We start from the raw sequence: 23,138 nt of genomic DNA on the forward strand, positions 1-23,138 counted from the left end.
AGTTATTCAAAATGAGAAATGTGTGTGGGATGACTTTGATACTCTGGTGCAGGAAACTGGTAGGCATTAGGCAGGGAATTGAAAATGCCCATATGTTAAAAACAGTGAAAGAGTGCTTTATCAATTACTGCTTCTACAATATATCAGAATATTTGGACTCTGATACATAAATTCTGTTTTATTTTTGTTTTAGGTCTTGACAGCTGATAGTGATGCTCTTAAAATTACATAAATGCTTAGCTCAAAGCATTAGATAGAAAGACATAAATGCTTAGCTTGAAGCATTAGATAGAAACAGCAGCTGAGTGATTTAAGAGGAGGAACACTGGCCTTTTTACAAGTAGCTGTTTTTTCATATAAATAAAAATAATAAATGTTCTTCCCTGAGGACAGAACTAAAAGTTCTGAAAGCTAGGGTGGTTTTTGTACTTTTCTGTGTATATGTGTCTGTTGGCACTGCGAAATATTTCACCTCCTGAAGTGGTTAGTCCGGGCCAGAGATAGATAAAAGTGAGTAATATAAGTAGCAACATTCATTTTATTATGTGAACTGTTCAAGGGTATTTAGATGTGATTTTCAGCGAATGATAGTAAGCAGAGGGGTGCCTAATTTTGTTGAATGTTTAATCTTCCTAACTGCATACAGCTCGTGGTCTAGTAGGTGCCTCTAGACCCGTGTTTGGTTCCTGAGTTGGGAATTTAATTAGCTTAGGACCGTGTGTGTGTGTGTGTGTGTGTGTGTGTGTTTTTTTTTTCATCACTCCTCTTATCTTCATCACATGCAGAAGTTGCCATAGTGTTGTCTAAGATTTGGAAGATGTTAACTTGGCACAGAGTGCATTATCTTACATTGTTCCATCAACTGACTGCATTTGAGTTAACACCACATAATAATGACCAAGGCTCTACCAAGGAAACATGCACATAAATCACTCAGTATGGGAGATGAACTATACATGCACTTGCCAAAATAAGAAATTTAAAAGAGGAGGGGTGGGGTGGGGGAGTTATTGGAAATTTCATTTAATTTGCATGTCTAATAGTTCAATGCATTCAACTGAATCAACTGCAAAAATTACAACCAAATGCTGTAGACTTGTACTTCTCGGCCAAACCATTCTAGATGGCATCTCCTGGCTCATAAAGCCATACCGTCATGTCGTTCTTTCTCTTGACTCTTCAGCTAAGATATTGAAACAAATTAAGTTTTTAAACTGGAATGATATATTTCATGGCATTCAAAAGCTCATGAAGAAAACAGTTATAGTAATATGATGATTGTTGGTGTCGGCGTTGAAACTTTCCTCAAGTCGAGTTGCCCAGAATTGGTTACTGTGGTGTGAATAATGTCAAGTGTGGTTCTCATCCTTTTCAACTGTTTACTTTTTTCCATAAAAGCAGTTTATTTAAAAATGGTTAGGTTTACACCTTTGAAATAATTTCCTAAGCCCCTTCTTATTTGCTAGAAATTAATATATAGGTCAATTTGCAGCAATTGTAACTGAGCCTCTGTCTATGTCACATAAAGTAGGGCAAGGAAGAAACATGTTTTATTTTAGCAGTGTAACCTATCTTTTTGCTACATGTAATACCTTGGCTACATGCAACAACAGCCAATTGTGGTCACCTTGTCTTTCTGTTTTAGCACATTTCTAAGATACTTTTGCGATATGTTTCATTGCCAAATTAACAAGTGTAATGTCACTGTTCTCATCTTTCCAAGAGCTTTGCAATGATGTTAAAAAAATTCATTGTGCCATCTGAAAGACTGTACTTACTTCAATGTACAGTTGATACAGGAGTTAAGAGAATTAAAAATGTAACAGTATCATCTGCTGCTCTGGATACCATCATTTTCTAAAAACCTCATTTCGATACCTTAGACCGTTCATGAAATAAAATGTGTATTACTTCTTCCTTTACTCACCCTGTATACATAATCGAGAAGTTAATTCCTGTACTTGTCAGCTTGAGTTGAGCAATACTAACCAGTGCTGTTTCTGGCTGTTAACAGCTCTCACCCATGAAGTCTGGAATTTACAGAATATGATGTGCAAGTGACTGAAAGATCAGCGGACCGCTAAGATCTTTGTTAACTTTTTTTCCCTTTTCTAGATTGGGCAGCCATGTCAACCATCTCCTCCATGCCTGGTTCGTGGAGTTACCCATTCAACAACATCGTGTCTGTGAGCGACGGTCCGGTGGACAGCAGTTCGGGGATACCTTACATGTATCTCACCCCACAGGATATGAGCGTCCAGGACCTGATGGTAAGTACACAGGTTGTCTAATCTCGTGTCCTGAAACAGTTCAGAAGGGAGCTGTTCAATTCACATTTGTGTGCAAGTCTAACACCGTAATTGTACACTCCTGGAAATTGAAATAAGAACACCGTGAATTCATTGTCCCAGGAAGGGGAAACTTTATTGACACATTCCTGGGGTCAGATACATCACATGATCACACTGACAGAACCACAGGCACATAGACACGGGCAACAGAGCATGCACAATGTCGGCACTAGTACAGTGTACATCCACCTTTCGCAGCAATGCAGGCTGCTATTCTCCCATGGAGACGATCGTAGAGATGCTGGATGTAGTCCTGTGGAACGGCTTGCCATGCCATTTCCACCTGGCGCCTCAGTTGGACCAGCGTTCGTGCTGGACGTGCAGACCGCGTGAGACGACGCTTCATCCAGTCCCAAACATGCTCAATGGGGGACAGATCCGGAGATCTTGCTGGCCAGGGTAGTTGACTTACACCTTCTAGAGCACGTTGGGTGGCACGGGATACATGCGGACGTGCATTGTCCTGTTGGAACAGCAAGTTCCCTTGCCGGTCTAGGAATGGTAGAACGATGGGTTCGATGACGGTTTGGATGTACCGTGCACTATTCAGTGTCCCCTCGACGATCACCAGTGGTGTACGGCCAGTGTAGGAGATCGCTCCCCACACCATGATGCCGGGTGTTGGCCCTGTGTGCCTCGGTCGTATGCAGTCCTGATTGTGGCGCTCACCTGCACGGCGCCAAACACGCATACGACCATCATTGGCACCAAGGCAGAAGCGACTCTCATCGCTGAAGATGACACGTCTCCATTCGTCCCTCCATTCACGCCTGTCGCGACACCACTGGAGGCGGGCTGCACGATGTTGGGGCGTGAGCGGAAGACGGCCTAACGGTGTGCGGGACCGTAGCCCAGCTTCATGGAGACGGTTGCGAATGGTCCTCGCCGATACCCCAGGAGCAACAGTGTCCCTAATTTGCTGGGAAGTGGCGGTGCGGTCCCCTACGGCACTGCGTAGGATCCTACGGTCTTGGCGTGCATCCGTGCGTCGCTGCGGTCCGGTCCCAGGTCGACGGGCACGTGCACCTTCCGCCGACCACTGGCGACAACATCGATGTACTGTGGAGACCTCACGCCCCACGTGTTGAGCAATTCGGCGGTACGTCCACCTGGCCTCCCGCATGCCCACTATACGCCCTCGCTCAAAGTCCGTCAACTGCACATACGGTTCACGTCCACGCTGTCGCGGCATGCTACCAGTGTTAAAGACTGCGATGGAGCTCCGTATGCCACGGCAAACTGGCTGACACTGACAGCGGCGGTGCACAAATGCTGCGCAGCTAGCGCTATTTGATGGCCAACACCGCGGTTCCTGGTGTGTCCGCTGTGCCGTGCGTGTGATCATTGCTTGTACAGCCCTCTCGCAGTGTCCGGAGCAAGTATGGTGGGTCTGACACACCGGTGACAATGTGTTCTTTTTTCCATTTCCAGGAGTGTAGATGAGGATTTTGGTGAAAACGGCGCAGATTTAGCATCCTTATTAGAATATCATGGGATGCATTAAGGTAAAAATGGTTAAGAACATACATTTAAAATCTAAAACTCTTACTAAAGTCTTATTCACTCCCTCTTAGTATTTTTTTACAGCCACACACAACAATAACAAATGGAAAAACATAGTACTAGCTGACAAACCCAGTACTGCCTGGGTATTATTTTGCTAATTTCCTATTAGAATCAAGAACAAACAATGAACTGTGTAACTGTGTTTGTATTGTAATATCCTCGAAAATTTCTGTACACTGGGCACAGCTCGTTCAAGAGTCTCTAACATGATGTTGTAAACATTTCTCCGACGAAGCATTTTGAGGTCTCGCATATTGTTTAAAATTAGCAGTCCTCATACCATAATAAATTAGCAAGGGCTGATTATACCTTTTTGTAGATGTAGATTTGTAGCAAACTGAAACTCAAATCTGACAGCTAACTACATCCAGCAAACAAAAAGTAGGGTAATCCTATGATCCAGCTGAAAATAAGTGTGTAAGCCCTCAAAACGTGTCTTGGGAGAAAATAGAAAGTGACTGACACAGACAACTGTTTTAATTTATCTTACACTCTTATAATCTGCATAACTGCCAGCCACTCGCACCTGATTCCTTGTAGTGACACCTTCATCTCCCTCTCAACTTGTTATGGCTACACTTCCTTCAACAACCAAATTAACTATTCCATGCTGCTTCAGAATAAATAATTTCAATCCATCCCTCTTACTCAAATTGTACCATACGTTTTTCTCCCTGATTCCATTCACTACCTTTTCATTTATTATCTGATCTGATGTTGAAGTATCTTTAGATCATATAGCATGTTCAATGTGAGATGTCAATTTTAATAAATGAAAAATGTGGCTTCCTCAATTGTTTCTTTCCCCACTTTATCAGTTTTGTACAAATAACATTACAGATTTTTCCAAATGTGTAGCACTTGTAAGTAACTTTCTGTTGTGTGTTACTTAGAGAGACTACCGAAGCAGTTTGGTGATGAGCTTGGCTCAGTCTGACTACTGCAAGAAGCAAAAGTATGATGCTGAGGATCCCAGGTGTGCTAAAGTCATTCTCACTGGCAAGATTAAGAGGGTAAGTATGTATGGTTTTGAGCATAAACATGATGAAATTAAGGCACAAGAAATAACAAGATGCCAGGCAGAAACAATTGAATTTCCACTTAGATAATTTATTAAACACTGTACTGTAATACCCTGGACGTACACGACAGGTGGGACCGAGTGATAGCTGTGCAAGTCGAATTCGTAAAACTCGGGGTTAATTTTGCATATAAACAAACAAATTGCACTGAAGTGCCAAAGAAACTATTATAGGCATACATATTCAAATACAGAGGTATGGAAACAGGCAGAGTACGGTGCTGTGGTCAGCAGCGCCAATATAAGACAGCAAGCATCTGGCGCAGTTGTTAGATTGGTTACTGCTGCTACAATGGCAGGTTATCAAGACTTAAGTGAGTTTGAATGTTGTGTTATAGTTGGCGCACTAGTGATGGGACACAGCATCTCCGAGGCAGCGATGAAGGGGGGATTTTCCCTTATGACCATTTCACGAGTGTACTGTGAATATCAGGAATCCGGTAAATTATCAAATCTCCAACATTGCTGTGGCTGGAAAAAGATCCTGCAAAAACAGAACCAATGATGACTGAAGAGAATTGTTCAACGTGACATAAGTGCAACCCTTCTGCAAATTGCTGCAGATTTCAGTACTGGGCTATCAACAAGTGTCAGCATGTGAATCATTCAACAAAACGTCATTAATATGGGCTCACGGAGCCGAAGGCCCACTCGTGTACCCTTGATCATAGCATGACACAAAGCTTTGCACTTTGCCTGGGCCCATCAACACAGACATTGGACTGTTGATGACTGGAAAATTGTCTCGTTCCAAATTGTATCGAGTGGATGAACATGTACAGTTATGGAGACAAGATCATGAATCCATGGACATTTCGTGTCAGCAGTGGACTGTGTGGAGCGTGTGCAGTTGGAGTGATATGGGATCCCTGATATGTCTAGATACGACTCTGACAGGTGACATGTATGTAAGCATTCTGCCTGGTCACCTGCATCCATTCATGTCCATTGTGCATTCTGACGGACTTGGGCAATTCCAGCAGGACAATGGGACATCCCACACATCCAGAATTGCTACAAGTGTCTCCAGGAACACACTTCTGAGTTTAAACACTTCTGCTGGCCACCAAACTCCCCAGAAATGAACAATATATCTGGGATACATTGCAATGTGCTGTTCAGAAGACATTTCCATCACCTCATACTATTATGGATTTATGGGCAGCCCTACAGGATTCATGGTGTCACTTCCCTCCAGCACTACTTCAGACACTAGTCAAGTCCCTGCCACATCATGTTGCAGCACTTCTGCGTGCTCGGGGGCCCCTCATGATATTAGGTAGGTGTACCAGTTTCTTTTGCTCTACAGTGTATGTTCACTTAGGATCAGATTCTATAGAAAACAAAGTAATTTTAAATGAAAATGTTTAATAAAATGCTCAACAATACAACAAATTACACTATATGGTCAAAAGTATCTGAGCACCCACAAAAAACATACGGTTTTCATATTAGGTGCATTATGCTGCCACCTACTGTCAGGTACTCCATGTCAGCGACCTCAGTAGTCATTAGACATCGTGAGAGAGCAGAATGGTGCACTCCACGGATCTCACAGACTTCGAATGTGGTCAGGTGATTGGGTGTCACTTGTCATACATCTGTATGCGAGAGTTCCATACTCCTAAACATCCCTAGGTCCACTGTTTCTGGTGTGATCATGAAGTGGAAATGTGAAGAGGCATGTACAACACAAAAGTGTAAATGTAGACCTTGTCTGTTGACTGACAGAGACTGCCGACAGTTGAAGAGGGTCGTAATGTGTAATAGGCAGACATCTATCCAGACCATCACACAGGAATTCCAAACTGCATCAGGATCCACTGCAAGTACTATGGCAGTTAGGCAGGAGGTGAGAAAACTTGGATTTCATGGCCGAGTGGCTGCTCATAAACCACACATCACTCCGGTAAACGCCGAACAATGCCTCGCTCAGAGTAAGGAGCATAAACATTGGACGACTGAACAGTGGAAAAATGTTGTGTGGAGTGACGAATCACAGTACACAATGTGGTGATCTGTTAGCAGGGTGTGGGTATGGCAAATGCCCAGTGGACATCATCTGCCAGCATGTATAGTGCCAACAGTAAAATTTGGAGGCGGTGGTGTTATGGTGTGATTGTGTTTTTCATGGAGAGGGCTTGCACCCTTTGTTGTTTTGCATGGCACTGTCACGGCACAGCTCGACATTAATGTTTTAAGCACCTTCATGCTCCCTACTGTTGAAGAGCAATTCTGGGATGGCGATTGCATCTTTCAACATGATGGAGCACCTGTTCATAATGGGCTGGCCTGCACACAGTCCTGACCTGAAGCCCATAGAACACCTATGGGATGTTTTGGAATGCCGACTTCCTGCCAGGTCTCAACGACAGACATCAATACCTCTCCTCAGTGCAGTGCTCAGTGAAGTATAGGCTGCCATTCCCCAAGAAACCTTGCAGTATCTGATTGAACATATGCTTGCGAGAGTGGAAGCTGTCATAAAGACTAAGGGTTGGCCAACACCATATTGAATTCCAGCATTACCGATGGAGGGCACCATGAACTTGAGTCATTTTCAGCCAGATGTCCGGATACTTTTGATCACACAGTGTATCTTACAGTACACTATTACACATTGCAACAATGTAAACTGTAGTTATTGTGATGCAGAAGGCTTCAGAAAATGTTACGATGTTATCTGAAGAGTCAATTTAATTTCTTCTCATGCAGAATCTCCTTGTAGCATGTTAATAAATTTTTTATTTCCTCTTGCGTAGAAGAAATGCACGTTTAGTTGATGTTTATTTTTTTCTAAAATTTATAACCCTCTTTAAACTGAACTAAGATCTCTGCCAAGTTTGCAAATGCCATTTGATCTCCTGATTCTAGTGGGTGTAAAGAATCAGGTTATTCAATGTTTTGCTGTTGCTCACGCATTTCTGAAGGTCATAAATTGTCAGCTTCTGATTGTGTCAATCCAGCAGTTCTTGAACATGATCGAAACCACCTCAAAATCGACCAGTTCTTCAGTCGCATTATCAGTTTGATTGGGACCTGGGTGCTGATTCCCCTGGGTTTCAGGGGAGGGGGGAAATTGACTTAGTTTTTTTCTGTTGCTATTTAAAGCTTTTTGTGAAATTTCATTCCAAGACTGTCCAATAATTCTCACAGCACATAAAACATCGAATTGCTTGCAAAAGCTTTAAACAAAGGCCTTATTGTTGCAGGAAGATGATGCAGTCCATTGTTGATTAATAGCATCACATGAAATGAGATTTTAATAAGGGCAGTAACCTTCAACTTCATGTATGCAGTGATGACTAAACCAATCCTCAAGAAGGGAAGCTGTCACCCAAGTTTGAGCATTCGACTTTCAAATCACAGGCAACTTTGTTTACTTGTGGATTTTCTGAACCATAAACTAAGAAAGATTTTAATTTACAGTCACCAGCTGTATTACTGCCACCACCACTGTTGTGCATTCATGTCAGCCATCACTGTCAATTGATCTTCAGCAGCTTTGAAGTCTGGAAAGTTGTTCGCCTCATGCATGATAAAAGTTCTTTTAGGAATCTTATTCCAGAACAGACCAGTTTAATCTACGTTGAATGTGGTTTCGCTGGGACAGACATCGCCTATCATTCCCTCGAGTTTCTGTGGATAGAGCGACAGTCCTTACCATTGTTTGCCACCTTTCCACTTTCTGCGATGCTGTGAGCTAATTATAACAACTGTTACTAGCTTTAACATTACGTCTTTGGCCACCTCCTCAGCTTCTTCTTTCAGTCTCTTAAAAATCAGCTTAGTGTGAGAGCACAATGAGTTCTGATCAACAGGACTATTTTTCACTGTTTCTTGATTATAACACCATAATTTTAACATTGTTTCCATTTGATTGATAATATCATTATGTTTATGAATGATAGTTGAATTCAAAGAATGAGCATTTTTCACAGCTTTTTACTTTATCTTTTATAACTGTGCTAATTGCTGATTCCAGTAGATCAAACTTCTTTGCCAATTAACACATTTTAATTTCTGCATTTAAGTCTTTGATAATCTAAGTTTACATTCCAAAGATAATAATTTTCTTTACGTCTTTGATGCAAATGAATCGGTTCTGCTTCTTCTGGGTGACATAGTTAGAGTGTATCAGTCAGGCCAGCAGTTTTTGTCAATCAAGCCAGCTCGTGGATAAATAGTGTCTGCACAAAGCACGTCCGAACCTGTCGTAAGCCGAACACAGTGTGGACGGTATGTGGGGAATAGAGTTGCATAGCACTCAGACAGACAATTTGTGTAACTTTGGATTTGCAGAAAAGTAGCATAAGTTGGGGTATTACTCTAGTTGTTATGACCTGGGTTGTCGTCATTTGCTAAAAAGAGAGCAGGAGGTCACATAAAATAGATTTTGGTTACATGGATAAATCATCAGGGACACTGGGTTAAGACACAGTCAGCAGTAGATGATGTGTGGAAGTTTACAATGTGAAGCCAACAATGGACAATACTTGTAAGCTGAGATGTTAGCAATGGCACTGATTACAATCTATAAATCATAAATAAAGGAGGTAGTCTCCAAATTTCAATACAGATAGGCAATGAAGGGAAGAATAAATAAATGAGTGGAATGGCAAGAAGAAGATAAACTGATGGATAGGGAAAGATGGTGGGGTAGGTAAGTGTATCAACAGTGGGGGACAAGACAAAAAAAAAAAAAAAAGTTCAAGAGGGAAGGTGGAGTTGGGGGGCAGGAGGGGGTTGGAAGAGGGGGAGGGGGGAATTGCAGAAGATAAGAAAGATTGTTGAAGGTGTGTTAAACAGAAATGCTCACTGCTTTTAGGCCGCGGTCACATTAGCACTGACGTTTGTGGATTCCACTGATGAACAACATTGGCTGATCATTTCAGACCAGTAGGCCAGTATGTGGGCAGTCTCAGTGCAACCAACCTCATTACCTGAACACACGACTTTGGTCAACAACAGGTGAAATTAAGATCAGTTTGTTTTCCTTGGTCATACCATACAATGCTCCCACACACAAAACAGGAATTGGGAGAAATTTTTAAGTTTAGTACAGGAAAGACCCAAATTTGTGGCATCCTGGGGATGAGAGAAGTAATAACAGGGATATGGCTTGAAATCTATGGTGTGAAATTGTTACTTTATAGGAAACGACACATTTTGAACTACTTAAAAATTTAATAATAATTGATTGAATGTTTCCTTACATTACATCTTCTGTGGCATTGCATTTTTATTTCTATACTTAAAACATAGCATGTCATGCAGAAAAAGTTTCTACTGGAAAAATTAGCCCTAGATTATAACATTAAAATATCATATGTCAAAGTGACAAAAGTGTTGTATGTAAATTTTGAAGAATCGTGTTACTGTGGTGGATATTTTTTGAGCTGTGGTAGGTTGGTGTTAGATGTCTAAGAATTACCATTACTATTTACTGTTGTTTGTATGCTTGTGAATGGTCATTCTGTTATATGAGGTTGTTTGTAAATATGGTGTCTGCATTTCCACTTTTCAGTGCGTTAGGTGTTCGGAGTATCTTATTCTGAAATTTGTGTTTGTCTTTGATACATATGCTGAATGATAATCATTGAAGGTTTGTCAACGTGTCTGTTTTGCTGAAGTTGTGCAGAGTGTTTTTCAATGCCACAAGGAATCATCTTAAATATGTAATAGAACATTTTGTCTTAATTTCATTTATTCATAAAAATTGTCTTATTATTCCAGTAACTAAGGAAAGAGTGTACAGCACTCGCCACATTCTTTTTCAGATGGATTTGGATTAGAATATATTCCTAACCCACATGGTTCTGACCAGTACTAACAGAGGAGAGAGGATACACTGTGACAGACCTGTCAGCCGATATTACCGGGCGACCTCTGGTGGCAGCATCTGACATCATCCTTATTCTGTAGGGCCTAGCGGAAATAGTTTACCTATTCCTAGCACTGACCTGTTATTTGTCAGGTGCGTGTCCAAGATGTGATCAAAAAGTAATGGGAATTTTTGTTTCTCTTAAAGAATCGTTATTTATTTGTCGACATTAACTTTGTGTCCTCAAACATAATACACTTATACCAGTGCTGTTTCCAATCTGGGGAGCACTTCTGGAGCACACTTCTCATTATGGTGTTCAGCTCCTTGAGCAGTTCTGTTCTTATATCATCAGTGGCAGCAAAGCAATGTCCTTGGTTCTTTTCACGCTGGGGAGTGGAGAGAAGTGTCAAGAAGCTGTGTCCGGCAGATACTGTGGCTGAGGCAACTTAATGGTTTTGGTGGCTCCGTAACGGTGTGGCCTGTGTTTACATGAATGAGCACTGATGCACGAGTGGGAGCATTATCGTGATGCAATTTCCATGCGTGGTTTTGCCACAATTCTGGTTGTTTCCTTCGGATTCCTTCATGCAAATGGCGCATAGCTTCCGAGTAGTACTTCTTATTGACTGTACAACCATAAGGCAGGAACTCATGATGCACTATCCCACTGTAATTGAAGAATACAGTGAGAAGAACCTTCCCATATGATCGATCTTGTTGAATTTTTTTCGGTCTTGGCTCCTCATGAAGTTTCCACTGCAAAGAGTGGGCGTCGGTTTTGATGTCATACACATACACTGATGTTTTGCCACCTGTTATAACCTTCTTGAGAAGTTCTGGATTGTTGGTGACTTCTTGATTTAGCAACTCCAGAGCAATGTCTGCATTGAAGTTAAACTATTTTGGAACAAATGATAATTAATTGAAACCCTCAGCTGCCGACAGGTGTTGTTGATATACCTCGATGGGGACAGCTGAAAATGTGTGCACCGACCGGGACTCGAACTAGCGATCTCCTACTTACACGGTAGACGCTCTATCCATCTGAGCCACCGAGGACACAGATGAATAGCATGAGTGCAGGGACTTATCCCTTGCACACCTCCCGTGAGACCCACATTCCCAACTGTTCACAATTTGCATATGTAATGTACCTAATAGATACTTGCCCATCTACTCATTACTCGTGCACACTAAGGTGACGATTCCCGTAAGAGTTCGGGCAACTTGTGCACATTTGCACAGACAAAGGTCAATGGCTAGGTAGCCTTTAACTATATATGAAGATAGTAACTGTTCTCGAATGAGAATGGTATATGTTCTTTTGAGAACAGTTACTATCTTTATATATCGTTAAAGGCTACCAAGCCACTGACCTTCATATGAGCGAATGTGCACAGGTTGCCCCAACTCTTATGGGAATCGTTACCTTAGTATGCACGAGTAATGAGTAGATGGGCAAATATCTATTACGTACATTACATATGTAAATTGTGGACAGTTGGGAATATGGGTCTCGTGGGAAGCGTGCAAGGGATAAGTCTCTGCAGTCGCGCTATTAATCTGTGTCCGCGGTGGCTCAGATGGATAGAGCGTCTGCCGTGTAAGCAGGAGATCCCAGGTTCGAGTCCGTCTGGGCACACATTTTCAGCTGTCCCCATCGAGGTATATCAACAACACCTGTCGGCAGCTGAGGATTTCAATTAATTATCATTTATTCTAGATAAGCTGCAAGGTCATCAGTGGTATCTGTTCTTTCGAGAACAGTTACTATCTTCATATATATTTTGGAACAAACTTTCCTGCTACACATTTCATGCGCAAAACATCTGAAAAAATGCTTGGCATGAGCCGAAGAATATGCCAACGCCATCAGCAACCCCTCTTAAGGTGATTTGGTGATCTTACAGAACTGTTTTCTTTATTTCCTCCACATTGTCGTGGATAATTTATATGCTAGGGCCTCAGGGGTGGTATTAATGTTCAGTGTCTTCTTGACCCTCTTTGAAACGTTTGTACCATTTGTAAACTCATGTCTTGGTCATAGTAGATTTACCAAAAGCAACAGTCAACATTTTGATTGGGGTGTTGCACTTAATTCCATTTTCAAGCAAAATTTGATGCAAACTCTTTGCTCCATCTCTTTTGAAAGTAAAATTTTGCCAAGCGCTTGAAGACACCTATAACCTTTTCACTTGTCAACAATAAAGTAAATATTTAAAACAGCTGAAAATGCCAACATACCTTAGAAACATGTGTACCAACAAGATAAAGGAAATTTGAAAATCAGGTGTGTAAAGCATGTGAAATTAAAAATTCTCATTACTTTTTTTATCACACCTTGTATCTGTGTAGTGTGGATGACTGAATTCTCTCTTCCTTTGGGAAGAGAAAAGTATAGATTGGACAAGGTTAAAAACAACGGGCAAGGTACTTGGATAAGAGTGTTCCTTGTCCTTCCAACATATAGCTTCCTCTAAGCCTGGGGTTTGAATGCCATGCTCTCCAATTTTAACCTCCCTTTCCCCCCCAATCTCTCTCTCTCTCTCTCTCTCTCTCTCTCTCTCTCTCTCTCTCTCTCCCCCTCCCTCCCCCCCCCCTCCCTCTGCCCCTCCCCCCCCAATCCCACCCCCTCTGCCCCTCCCTAACCCTCTTCTCAAGGAAAGAACTATTAGTTCGGAAAGTCAGACAATATAGGTTATTTGCTTTTATTTGTGTCTATCAGCAGTACCGTCATTCCTTTTCAAGTACTGGCCTGCAATTCTGTCTCACAATTTCATAGTTTTCTCAGGAGAATTTTCATTTTTCGATACAACTGCCTGTTGTTCCTGGTGTGTTATGGGATGAAAGGAAGGGACAAGGTGAAACTCAGTTCTGGCACTTGGCCTTATTGAAGAAAGAACCTAAATGTTCTGCCTTCTCAAAGGACTTCTGTAGATTTCAGAATGAATCTGTCACTGTACAGTGAAGTGTTTGAAACCTCTCAGCAGATTAAAACTATGTAATGTACTGGAGCCTTGCCTTCCACACGCAATAACTTTTGAATGCAAGATTGGGATTTGAGCTCCAGTCTGGCACACAATTTTAATCTGTGTGCTGTAGATTTACTTATAGCCACCTAATCGGCAAGAAGAGAATAGAAGCTTTCGAAATGTGGTGCTACAGAAGAATGCTGAAGATAAGGTGGGTAGATCACGTAACTAATGAGGAGGTATTGAATAGGATTGGGGAGAAGAGAAGTTTGTGGCACAACTTGACTAGAAGAAGGGATCGGTTGGTAGGACATGTTTTGAGGCATCAAGGGATCACAAATTTAGCATTGGAGGGCAGCGTGGAGGGTAAAAATCGTAGAGGGAGACCAAGAGATGAATACACTAAGCAGATTCAGAAGGATGTAGGTTGCAGTAGGTACTGGGAGATGAAGAAGCTTGCACAGGATAGAGTAGCATGGAGAGCTGCATCAAACCAGTCTCAGGACTGAAGACCACAACAACAACAACAAGAACAACCTAATCGGCAGATTAGTTTGTCTTCATTTTATTTTAGTGTTGTTTGTCTTCATTTGATTTTAGTGTCATCCCTAACCTATCTTTATACATGTTAACATACAAAGCAGTTTATTAAAAAATATGCTTCTTCCACAGGTGAAGGACCCAGTTGAGTTGGCCTTTGCTCAGAATGCTCTTTTCAGCAGACACCCTGTAATGAAGACTTGGCCTCCAGGTAACACTCAAACTTATATCTATGTAAATAAAAATATGAATCTATATTTGTTCAAAACCGGTATCACCAAAAGTTCTTGACCAGTTGCTTTGATATTTGACAGAATGTTGCATTCAAATACAGGCGTGTTTTTCCATTTTTCACATGTTAACATGTTACAGTAATAAACATTTAGACACATATAGACTATATACACTGAGCAGCCAGAACATTATGACCACCGACCTACTGTCGATATAAACCTGTCCGGGCAATAGCAGTGTCACCTGGCGTGGAATGACTGCTAGTCAGACACATGCATAGTGTATGTAGTATCTGTGAGTGTGTTGTTTGTGTGTAGAATGGCGAAGGTGCACAGTCTATCAGAGTGTAGAGGGCAGATTGTGATGGCCCGGAGGCTCGGTATGAGCATTTCAGAAACTGTACGACTTGTCGAGTATTTGAGAAGTCCTGTGGGTAAGTGTCTTCAACACATGGTTAAACCACATCCAGACGTCATGGGGCTGGGCAGACTCGCCTTCATTACAGGTGTTGACTGCCGTAGGGTGGGCAGACTGGTAAAAAAGGACCTGTGGTGAACTTCGGCAGAACTAATATCAGGCTTTAACGCTGGGCAGAGTACAAGTGTGTCCGAACACCCAGTTTGCTGAACACTCCTAACAGTGGGCCTCCACAGCCGATGATACATGCACGTTCCAATGTTAAGACTACGACATTGTTAACCACAACTGAAATGGGCAAGTGACCATCAGCACAGGACGTAGGCACGGTGGCAGAGTGTTGCACGGTCTGATGAATCCTGATACCTTCACCATCATCCCGATGGGAGGGTGCGAATCTGTCATCTTCCAGGGGAACAGCTCCTCGACACCTCTACTGCGGGACAGAGACAAGTTGGCAGTGCTCCAACTATGCTCTGGGTAACATTCTCACGGGCATCTGTGGGTCCAGTGGAGCTCGTGCAAGACACCATGACGGCCAAGGAGTATCGTACACTGGTTGCACACCCCTTCATGACGATGATGCTTCCTGACGGCAGAGGGATCTTTCAACAGGATAATGCGCCTTATCACAAGATCAGGAGTGTGATAGAGTGGTTTGAGGAACACAGTGGCGAGTTCCAGTAGATGTGTTGGCTCCCCAGCTCGCCTGATCTGAACCCTGATCAAACACATCTGGAACATAACTGAACATGGCATCAGCACTCATCAACCAAACAGGAATGTTGGATTTATGCCTTACTGGTTTATGATCAGAATACTACTATGGAATCTGAATTGGCAATAGTGATAAACAAGGCTCAAGGTCAGAGAGAGGGGGAAGAAGAGATGGAGAGAAGGGTAGGAAGAAATGGACATAGAAAATGAAGGAGGAGATGGACAGAGGGGGGAGGCATCAGAAGGAGATGGAGAGAGAGAGAGTGAGGGAGAAAGGAGGAGATGAACAGAGGAGGAACGAGGAGTAGATGGACAGAAAGACGGGAGAGAAGTAGATTAGGACATATATCCAGTTCCCATACATCTTAGAAACATGTGCTTTGTCTTGCCTTTCTTTTCCATTTTAGTAGACTGAGCCACAGCCATGAGTAGCTGGATGCACTAATAACCTTGCCTATTCAAAGTTCAGTACAGTTACACTAAATAATGTGAAACAATAACATGAGTAAATTAGTCAGTATTTCATAAGTTTCTTTCTGCCGCACTGAGATATGGAAAAATAGATTTTGTGTGGACAGGAAATACTGTAACATGTAGATATTGGAACACAACATAGGATGAATTTGGCTCACCTCAACTTTATTTGCTCTCCAAGAATACTATTAACAATACGGCATCTTAGCACTTAATCAGAACAGTTTGCTATTGTTTCTTCGGAAGGAGTGCGCGACTTTCAGGTATTCATGCTTTGTCTCAAAGGCAGCAAACAAAGAAAACCTGGGCGGCAGTGATTTGCTTGTTCAGTGAGAGCATCCTTAATTGGAAAAAGATAGCAACCTGGCAGTATAATTATTTGCGAGTTTAAAGAGAAAGATTACTGTCCCTGTCAGCAACAGTGCACATTACAGACAAGGAATATTGCCTGGCAGCAAAGTTAAATTTTTTCCTATAAGGTTACCATTCTTTGACTAATCTGTGTTCAGACTCACTGCAACTCTATTCATCATAAGTTCTTCATTTATGAGAATATAGTTACTGTTCACTGTTTAGACTATTGTTTCTATCCTGGAATTAACAGTAACTCCAGCTCATCATAACAACAAAGTAGCATGCACAACTCATTTTTATGATGTGTGGGAGATCGACACATTTTGAAAAAAGGAACTTATATCTACAAGTGTAATTATAGTAGGAAAATTATGGTAGACTGTAAATACAGGTGTATCAAAAAGAATAATCCTATTTAAAAAAATTATTACTGTTATTTTGTTTGAGACATGTGCATCTACAATGTACTTTTAGAAAGAGCAAACTCTCGAGTTTTACATGGTTCTTGCTAGGTAGCAACAGTGTGCGCCCATTTCTGTTCTAGTAAAAATGGTGTCGGGGCAACAGAAAACATTTTGTGTTCTATGTTTTGTGCAGTGCAGGTCAATAATAACTTTCAGCATGACTTTCATACTATGTATGGTGCAGATCCTCCAACAGCACATAGCGTTAGACGATGGCTTGAACAACTCCGGGAAACAGGTGTTTGTGTAAAGGCAAATCACCGGGCTGTCCCCAAGTGTCTGACACAGACAGAACACTGTTTCAGGAAGCATGTATCTCAATATGCTTGAGAACATCATTTTCCCACAGTTGGAGACTGATTCGAACTTCATTTACCAACAGGATGGGGCACTGCCACACTGGCATCTACAAGTGTGGGAATTTTTAAATCAAAGGATTACTGAATGACCATATGATTCAGCCTTACATTACTGGCCTCCAAGATTATTGGACCTGCCTGTATGTGATTATTTCTTTTATTTCTTGTTGGGGTTTATGCGCCTCCATTACCAACAACAGTGAATGAACTGAGACATCGCATAACAGCAGCTGTAACTCAAGACATGCTCGCTGCAGTGTGGGAACAATTTGAATACTGCATTGACATATGACATGCATCTAAAGGGGGGGCGTATTGAACACCTATGAAAAGGCATTAAAAAAAACTTTTTGATTTCCCATTCATCAAAAAACAAAATTCATTGTATATGTTTATTAGTTTCAGAAATGTAGACATGCCAAATAGGGTGATTCTTTTTGATTCACCGTGTACTTTTTGAGTAAAGGAGACCACTCACCAAAAAGCAGATTTATTCCAAAAGCTGAAAAGTTTTCTTTCTTTTTTGTGTGTACCTGCTGTACCAGTATTTTTGATTCAGTGTAGCATCTGATCTGCTGGTTTTCTAATGCCGCCGGCCATTGTGGCCGAGCAGTTCTAGGCGCTTCAGTCTGGAACCGTGCTCCTGCTACGGTCGCAGATTCGAATCCTGCTTTGGGCATGGATGTGTGTGATGTCCTTAGGTTAGTTAGGTTTAAGTAATACTAAGTCTAGGGGACTGATGACCGCAGATGTTGAGTCCCATAGTGCTCAGAGCCATTTGAACCATTTTCTTCTAATTCCATGTGAATCATCATTGAGGCTAGAGCCACCTTAAACCCAGTATCCGATTTAATGTGGAAAATGAATATGAAGAGCCCTCATACAATTTCTTGAACCTCATTTGCTGTGAAACACTATTCAAAAAGGAATTTGATAGCTACAGAATCTGTTCTGGTTTTTAACAGTTGTGTAAACAAACTTCTGGGTAGAAAGCCTTGTAATTTTTATAATCTTCTTTATCAAAGTTGTAACGACTTAGGGGAGGAAAAAAACACAGTTTTGTAACAAAGCAGCCGTCTGTGAGTTAACAGGGTGTAGATGTACAGGAGAAAGAAAACTGGCGTTCTACGGATTGGAGTGTGGAATTTCAGATCCCTTAATCGGGCAGGTAGGTTAGAAAATTTAAAAACGGAAATGGATCGGTTAAAGTTAGATATAGTGGGAATTAGTGAAGTTCGGTGGCAGGAGGAACAAAACTTTTGGTCAGGTGAATACAAGGTTATAAATACAAAATCAAATAGGGGTAATGCAAGAGTAGGTTTAATAATGAATAAAAAAATAGGAGTGCGGGTAAGCTACTACAAACAGCATAGTGAACGCATTATTATGGCCAAGATAGACACGAAGCCCACGCCTACTACAGTAGTACAAGTTTATATGCTAACTAGCTCGTCAGATGACGAAGAAATTGATGAAATGTATGATGAGATAAAAGAAATTATTCAGATAGTGAAGGGAGACGAAAATTTAATAGTCATGGGTGACTGGAATCCGATAGTAGGAGAAGGGAGAGAAGGAAACATAGTAGGTGAATATGGATTGGGGCTAAGAAATGAAAGAGGAAGCTGCCTGGTAGAATTTTCCACAGAGCATAACTTAATCATAGCTAACACTTGGTTCAAGAATCATGAAAGAAGGTTGTATACATGGAAGAACCCTGGAGATACTGACAGGTTTCAGATAGATTATATAATGGTAAGACAGAGATTTAGGAACCAGGTTTTAAATTGTAAGACATTTCCAGGGGCAGCTGTGGACTCTGACCACAATCTATTGGTTATGAACTGTAGATTAAAACTGAAGAAACTGCACAAAGGTGGTAATGTAAGGAGATGGGACCTGGATAAACTGAAAGAACCAGAGGTTGTACAGAGTTTCAGGGAGAGCATAAGGGAACAATTGACAGGAATGGGGGAAAGAAATACAGTAGAAGAAGAATGGGTAGCTTTGAGGGATGAAATAGTGAATGCAGCAGAGGATCAAGTAGGTAAAAAGACGAGGGCTAGTAGAAATCCTTGGGTAACAGAAGAGATAATGAATTTAATTGATGAAAGGAGAAAATACAAAAATGCAGTAAATGAAGCAGGAAAAAAGGAATACAAACGTCTCAAAAATGAGATCGACAGTAAGTGCAAAATGGCTAAGCAGGGATGGCTAGAGGACAAATGTAAGGATGTAGAGGCTTATCTCACTAGGGGTAAGATAGATACTGCCTACAGGAAAATTAAAAAGACCTTTGGAGAAAAGAGAACCTCTTGTATGAATATCAAGAGCTCAGATGGAAACCCAGTTCTAAGCAAAGAAGGGAAAGCAGAAAGGTGGAAGGAGTATATAGAGCGTCTATACAAGGGCGATGTACTTGAGGACAATATTATGGAAATGCAAGAGGATGTAGATGAAGATGAAATGGGAGATATGATACTACGTGTAGAGTTTGACAGAGCACTGAAAGACCTGAGTCGAAGCAAGGCCCCGGGAGTAGACAACATTCCATTAGAACTACTGACAGCCTTGGGAGAGCCAGTCCTGACAAAACTCTACCATCTGTTGAGCAAGATGTATGAGACAGGCGAAATTCCCTCAGACTTCAAGAAGAAAATAATTCCAATCCCAAAGAAAGCAGGTGTTGACAGATGTGAAAATTATTGAACTATAATTTTAATAAGTCACAGCTTGCAAAATACTAACACAAATTCTTTGCAGACGAATGGAAGAACTGGTAGAAGCCGACCTCGGGGAAGATCAGTTTAGATTCTGTAGAAATGTTGGAACACATGAGGCAATACCGACCCTACGACTTATCTTAGAAGAAAGATTAAGGAAAGGCAAACGTACGTTTCTAGCATCTGTAGACTTATAGAAAGTTTTTGACAATGTTGACTGGAATACTCTCTTTCAAATTCTGAAGGTGGTAGGGGTAAAATACAGGGCGCGAAAGGCTATTTACAATTTGTACAGAAACCAGATGGCAGTTATAAGAGTCGAGGGACATGAAAGGGAAGCAGCGGTTGGGAAGGGAGTGACACAGGGTTAGAGCCTCTCCCCAATGCTATTCAATCTGTATATTGAGCAAGAAATAAAGGAAACAAAAGAAAAGTTTGGAGTATGTATTAAAATCCATGGAAAAGAAATAAAAACTTTGAGGTTTGCCGATGACATTGTAATTCTGTCAGAGACAGCAAAGGACTTGGAAGAGCAGTTGAACGGATTGGACAGTGTCTTGAAAGGAGGGTATAAGATGAACATCAACAAAAGCAAAACGAGGATAATGGAATGTAGTCAAATTAGGTCAGGTGATGCTGAGGGAATTAGATTAGGAGGTGAGACACTTAAAGTAGTAAAGGAGTTTTGCTATTTGGGGAGCAAAATAACTGATGATGGTCGAAGTAGAGAGGATATAAAATATAGACTGGCAATGGCAAGGAAAGTGTTTCTGAAGAAGAAAAATTTGTTAACATTGAGTATAGATTTAAATGTCAGGAAGTCGTTTCTGAAAATATTTGTATGGAGTGTAGCCATGTATGGAAGTGAAACATGGATGATAAATAGTTTGGACAAGAAGAGAATAGAAGCTTTCGAAATTTGGTGCTACAGAAGAATGCTGAAGATTAGATGGTTAGATCACAGAACTAATGAGGAGGTATTGAATAAAACTGGGGAGAAGAGGAGTTTGTGGCACAACTTGACCAGAAGAAGGGATCGGTTGGTAGACATGTTTTGAGGCATCAAGGGATCACCAATTTAGTATTGGAGGGTAGCGTGGAGGGTAAAAATTGTAGAGGGAGACCAAGAGATGAATACACTAAGCAGATTCAGAAGGATGTAGGTACTAGGAGATAAAGAAGCTTGCACAGGATAGAGTAGCACTGAGAGCTGGATCAAACCAGTCTCAGGACTGAAGACCACAACAACAACAAGATGCACTGGGAAACACCTTTTCAGTTAAATATTTGTATTTTTGACTGGTAAGAACTGATATTCTAACAAATAATTTTACTTTAGCCCACTACTGCAGCAATAAAGCATAAATGAGAGAATAAAACCAAAATGAAACTTTAGTTGAAAAGAAAGTGCACCATTTATGACAACAAAACACAGAGCACACACGGGTGTCCGCTGACTACAAAATGCACCAAAGGCTTTAGGACAAAGTCTGTGCAGTGCTTCAGAACAATAAACTGCTTTCGAAGAGCACAATGCCACAACTGTTTACATTTCTAAACGGCCCCCCACACGAAGGACAGATTGCAGTCATCCATTGCACGGGCAACCTGGTGTCATACGTCACACATTTTTAAGCAAATTGCAGAAAATTTTTGCTGATCGCTGATTGCATTGAAATCCCAGGGAATCTGGTGGCTCAGCAGTGGTATATGACTGCGACTCATTTCTCTGTTCATCAAGTATGGTTGTGCAGTTTTGTTTCATTCCACTTTGCCCACATTGAGTAAGAAATTTACATTAGAATTTACAGTTATCCAGGGATTAAGAACAACTCTGAGAAGTTCAGTGGAAGCAGAGTTGCCATTCATATTAAGAATGAATACACCCTTCAATTTTGCAGCAGTTAGCATTTTGTAGCTTGTGCTATAGAAGTAGAATTAGTGGGAAGTTCAGTCTTGGTACTGTGGGCTCCCTCGTATGATTTTGAGTTATTAATGAAATAGTTATACTCATTATTAAAATTTTAATTTTTAACTTCCAAACAGTGATATACTCTAACATTAAGGTGAAGTATTTATTCAAATGTTCGAGACAATCTATTATGTATCATACAACGTAAACTTTCACGGCCGGTATTGACTTCACTTAAAACTTCCGGGCTGATAGGCCGTGGTCGAAGTATAAAACTGTCTCCTAACGTTTTCTCACTGCGGGAGACATCATCGGAGGTAAAGCGGCGAACTGCGAGGAGGACTCGAGGAGGCGTTGATTATATAGGCAGTACAGAGGGCGCCACTGTCGATCACGTGGCGTCGGCTATGAGATTGTCTCTGGCAATGCCAACATTCTCGATTGAAAGTAATCGATCGTCACGCTTGCGGTGCAACGCAGACATCCAAATTTTATCCAGTTTAACACCTTCGTCTTTCCTGTTAAAATTATTACGATGTTTATAAATCTCGATAGCCTCTCTATACAAGCGTGCATAATAATGCGAGGTTTTTGATATGACGCTCGTCTCGCTGAATTTTATTTCATGATCACCTTCCTGGTAAACATGTTCCGCTACGGCCGATTTATCCGTGTGACCTAGGCGGCAATTCCTCTTATGTTCGACAAGACGGGTGTTCACACTTCTCTTTGTGGTACCGATGTAAACCGGTCCACAACTACAAGGAATTTTATATACCCCCGGTGTAGCCAAAGGGTGCCGTGCATCTTTTGCCGACCTTAAGAATTCTTTTATTTTCCTAGTAGGTCTGAAAATAGTTTCCACCCCATACTTGCCTAAAACTTTCCCAATGCGATCTGTGATCTTGCTAATGAACGGAAGAAAAACTTTGCCCATGGACGACTGTTGTTCGTCGTTACTCCTGATTCTCTGTCTAGAGCGAAGTGCTCGATCTATATCCTTGCTAGAAAAGCCATTCTTCACGAAAGCTGACCGTAGATGTTCAATCTCATCTTTTAAATAAACAGGTTCACAAAGTTTGTGCGCCCTGTCTACCAAAGTTTTCATTACACCTCTTTTTTGTCTCGGGTGGTGGTTTGAATCTTT

The 23,138-nt window shown here is 41.4% G+C and overlaps 1 protein-coding gene across 2 annotated transcripts in view; it reads left to right on the top strand.

Moving 5' to 3' along the window:
• Positions 1 to 23,138, top strand: part of LOC126215132 (protein CREG1) — a 46,073-nt gene that overhangs the window by 17,271 nt on the left and 5,664 nt on the right. For both annotated transcript variants that reach the window (XM_049941795.1, XM_049941796.1), the window contains exons 3-5: positions 2,116 to 2,270; positions 4,811 to 4,930; positions 14,470 to 14,548. In XM_049941795.1, coding sequence (XP_049797752.1) covers positions 2,116 to 2,270; positions 4,811 to 4,930; positions 14,470 to 14,548 — 354 coding nt within the window. The remainder of the gene's footprint in view (positions 1 to 2,115; positions 2,271 to 4,810; positions 4,931 to 14,469; positions 14,549 to 23,138) is intronic.

The sequence above is a fragment of the Schistocerca nitens genome, chromosome 12 (assembly GCF_023898315.1).
Source record: "Schistocerca nitens isolate TAMUIC-IGC-003100 chromosome 12, iqSchNite1.1, whole genome shotgun sequence".
Lineage (NCBI taxonomy): Eukaryota > Metazoa > Arthropoda > Insecta > Orthoptera > Acrididae > Schistocerca > Schistocerca nitens.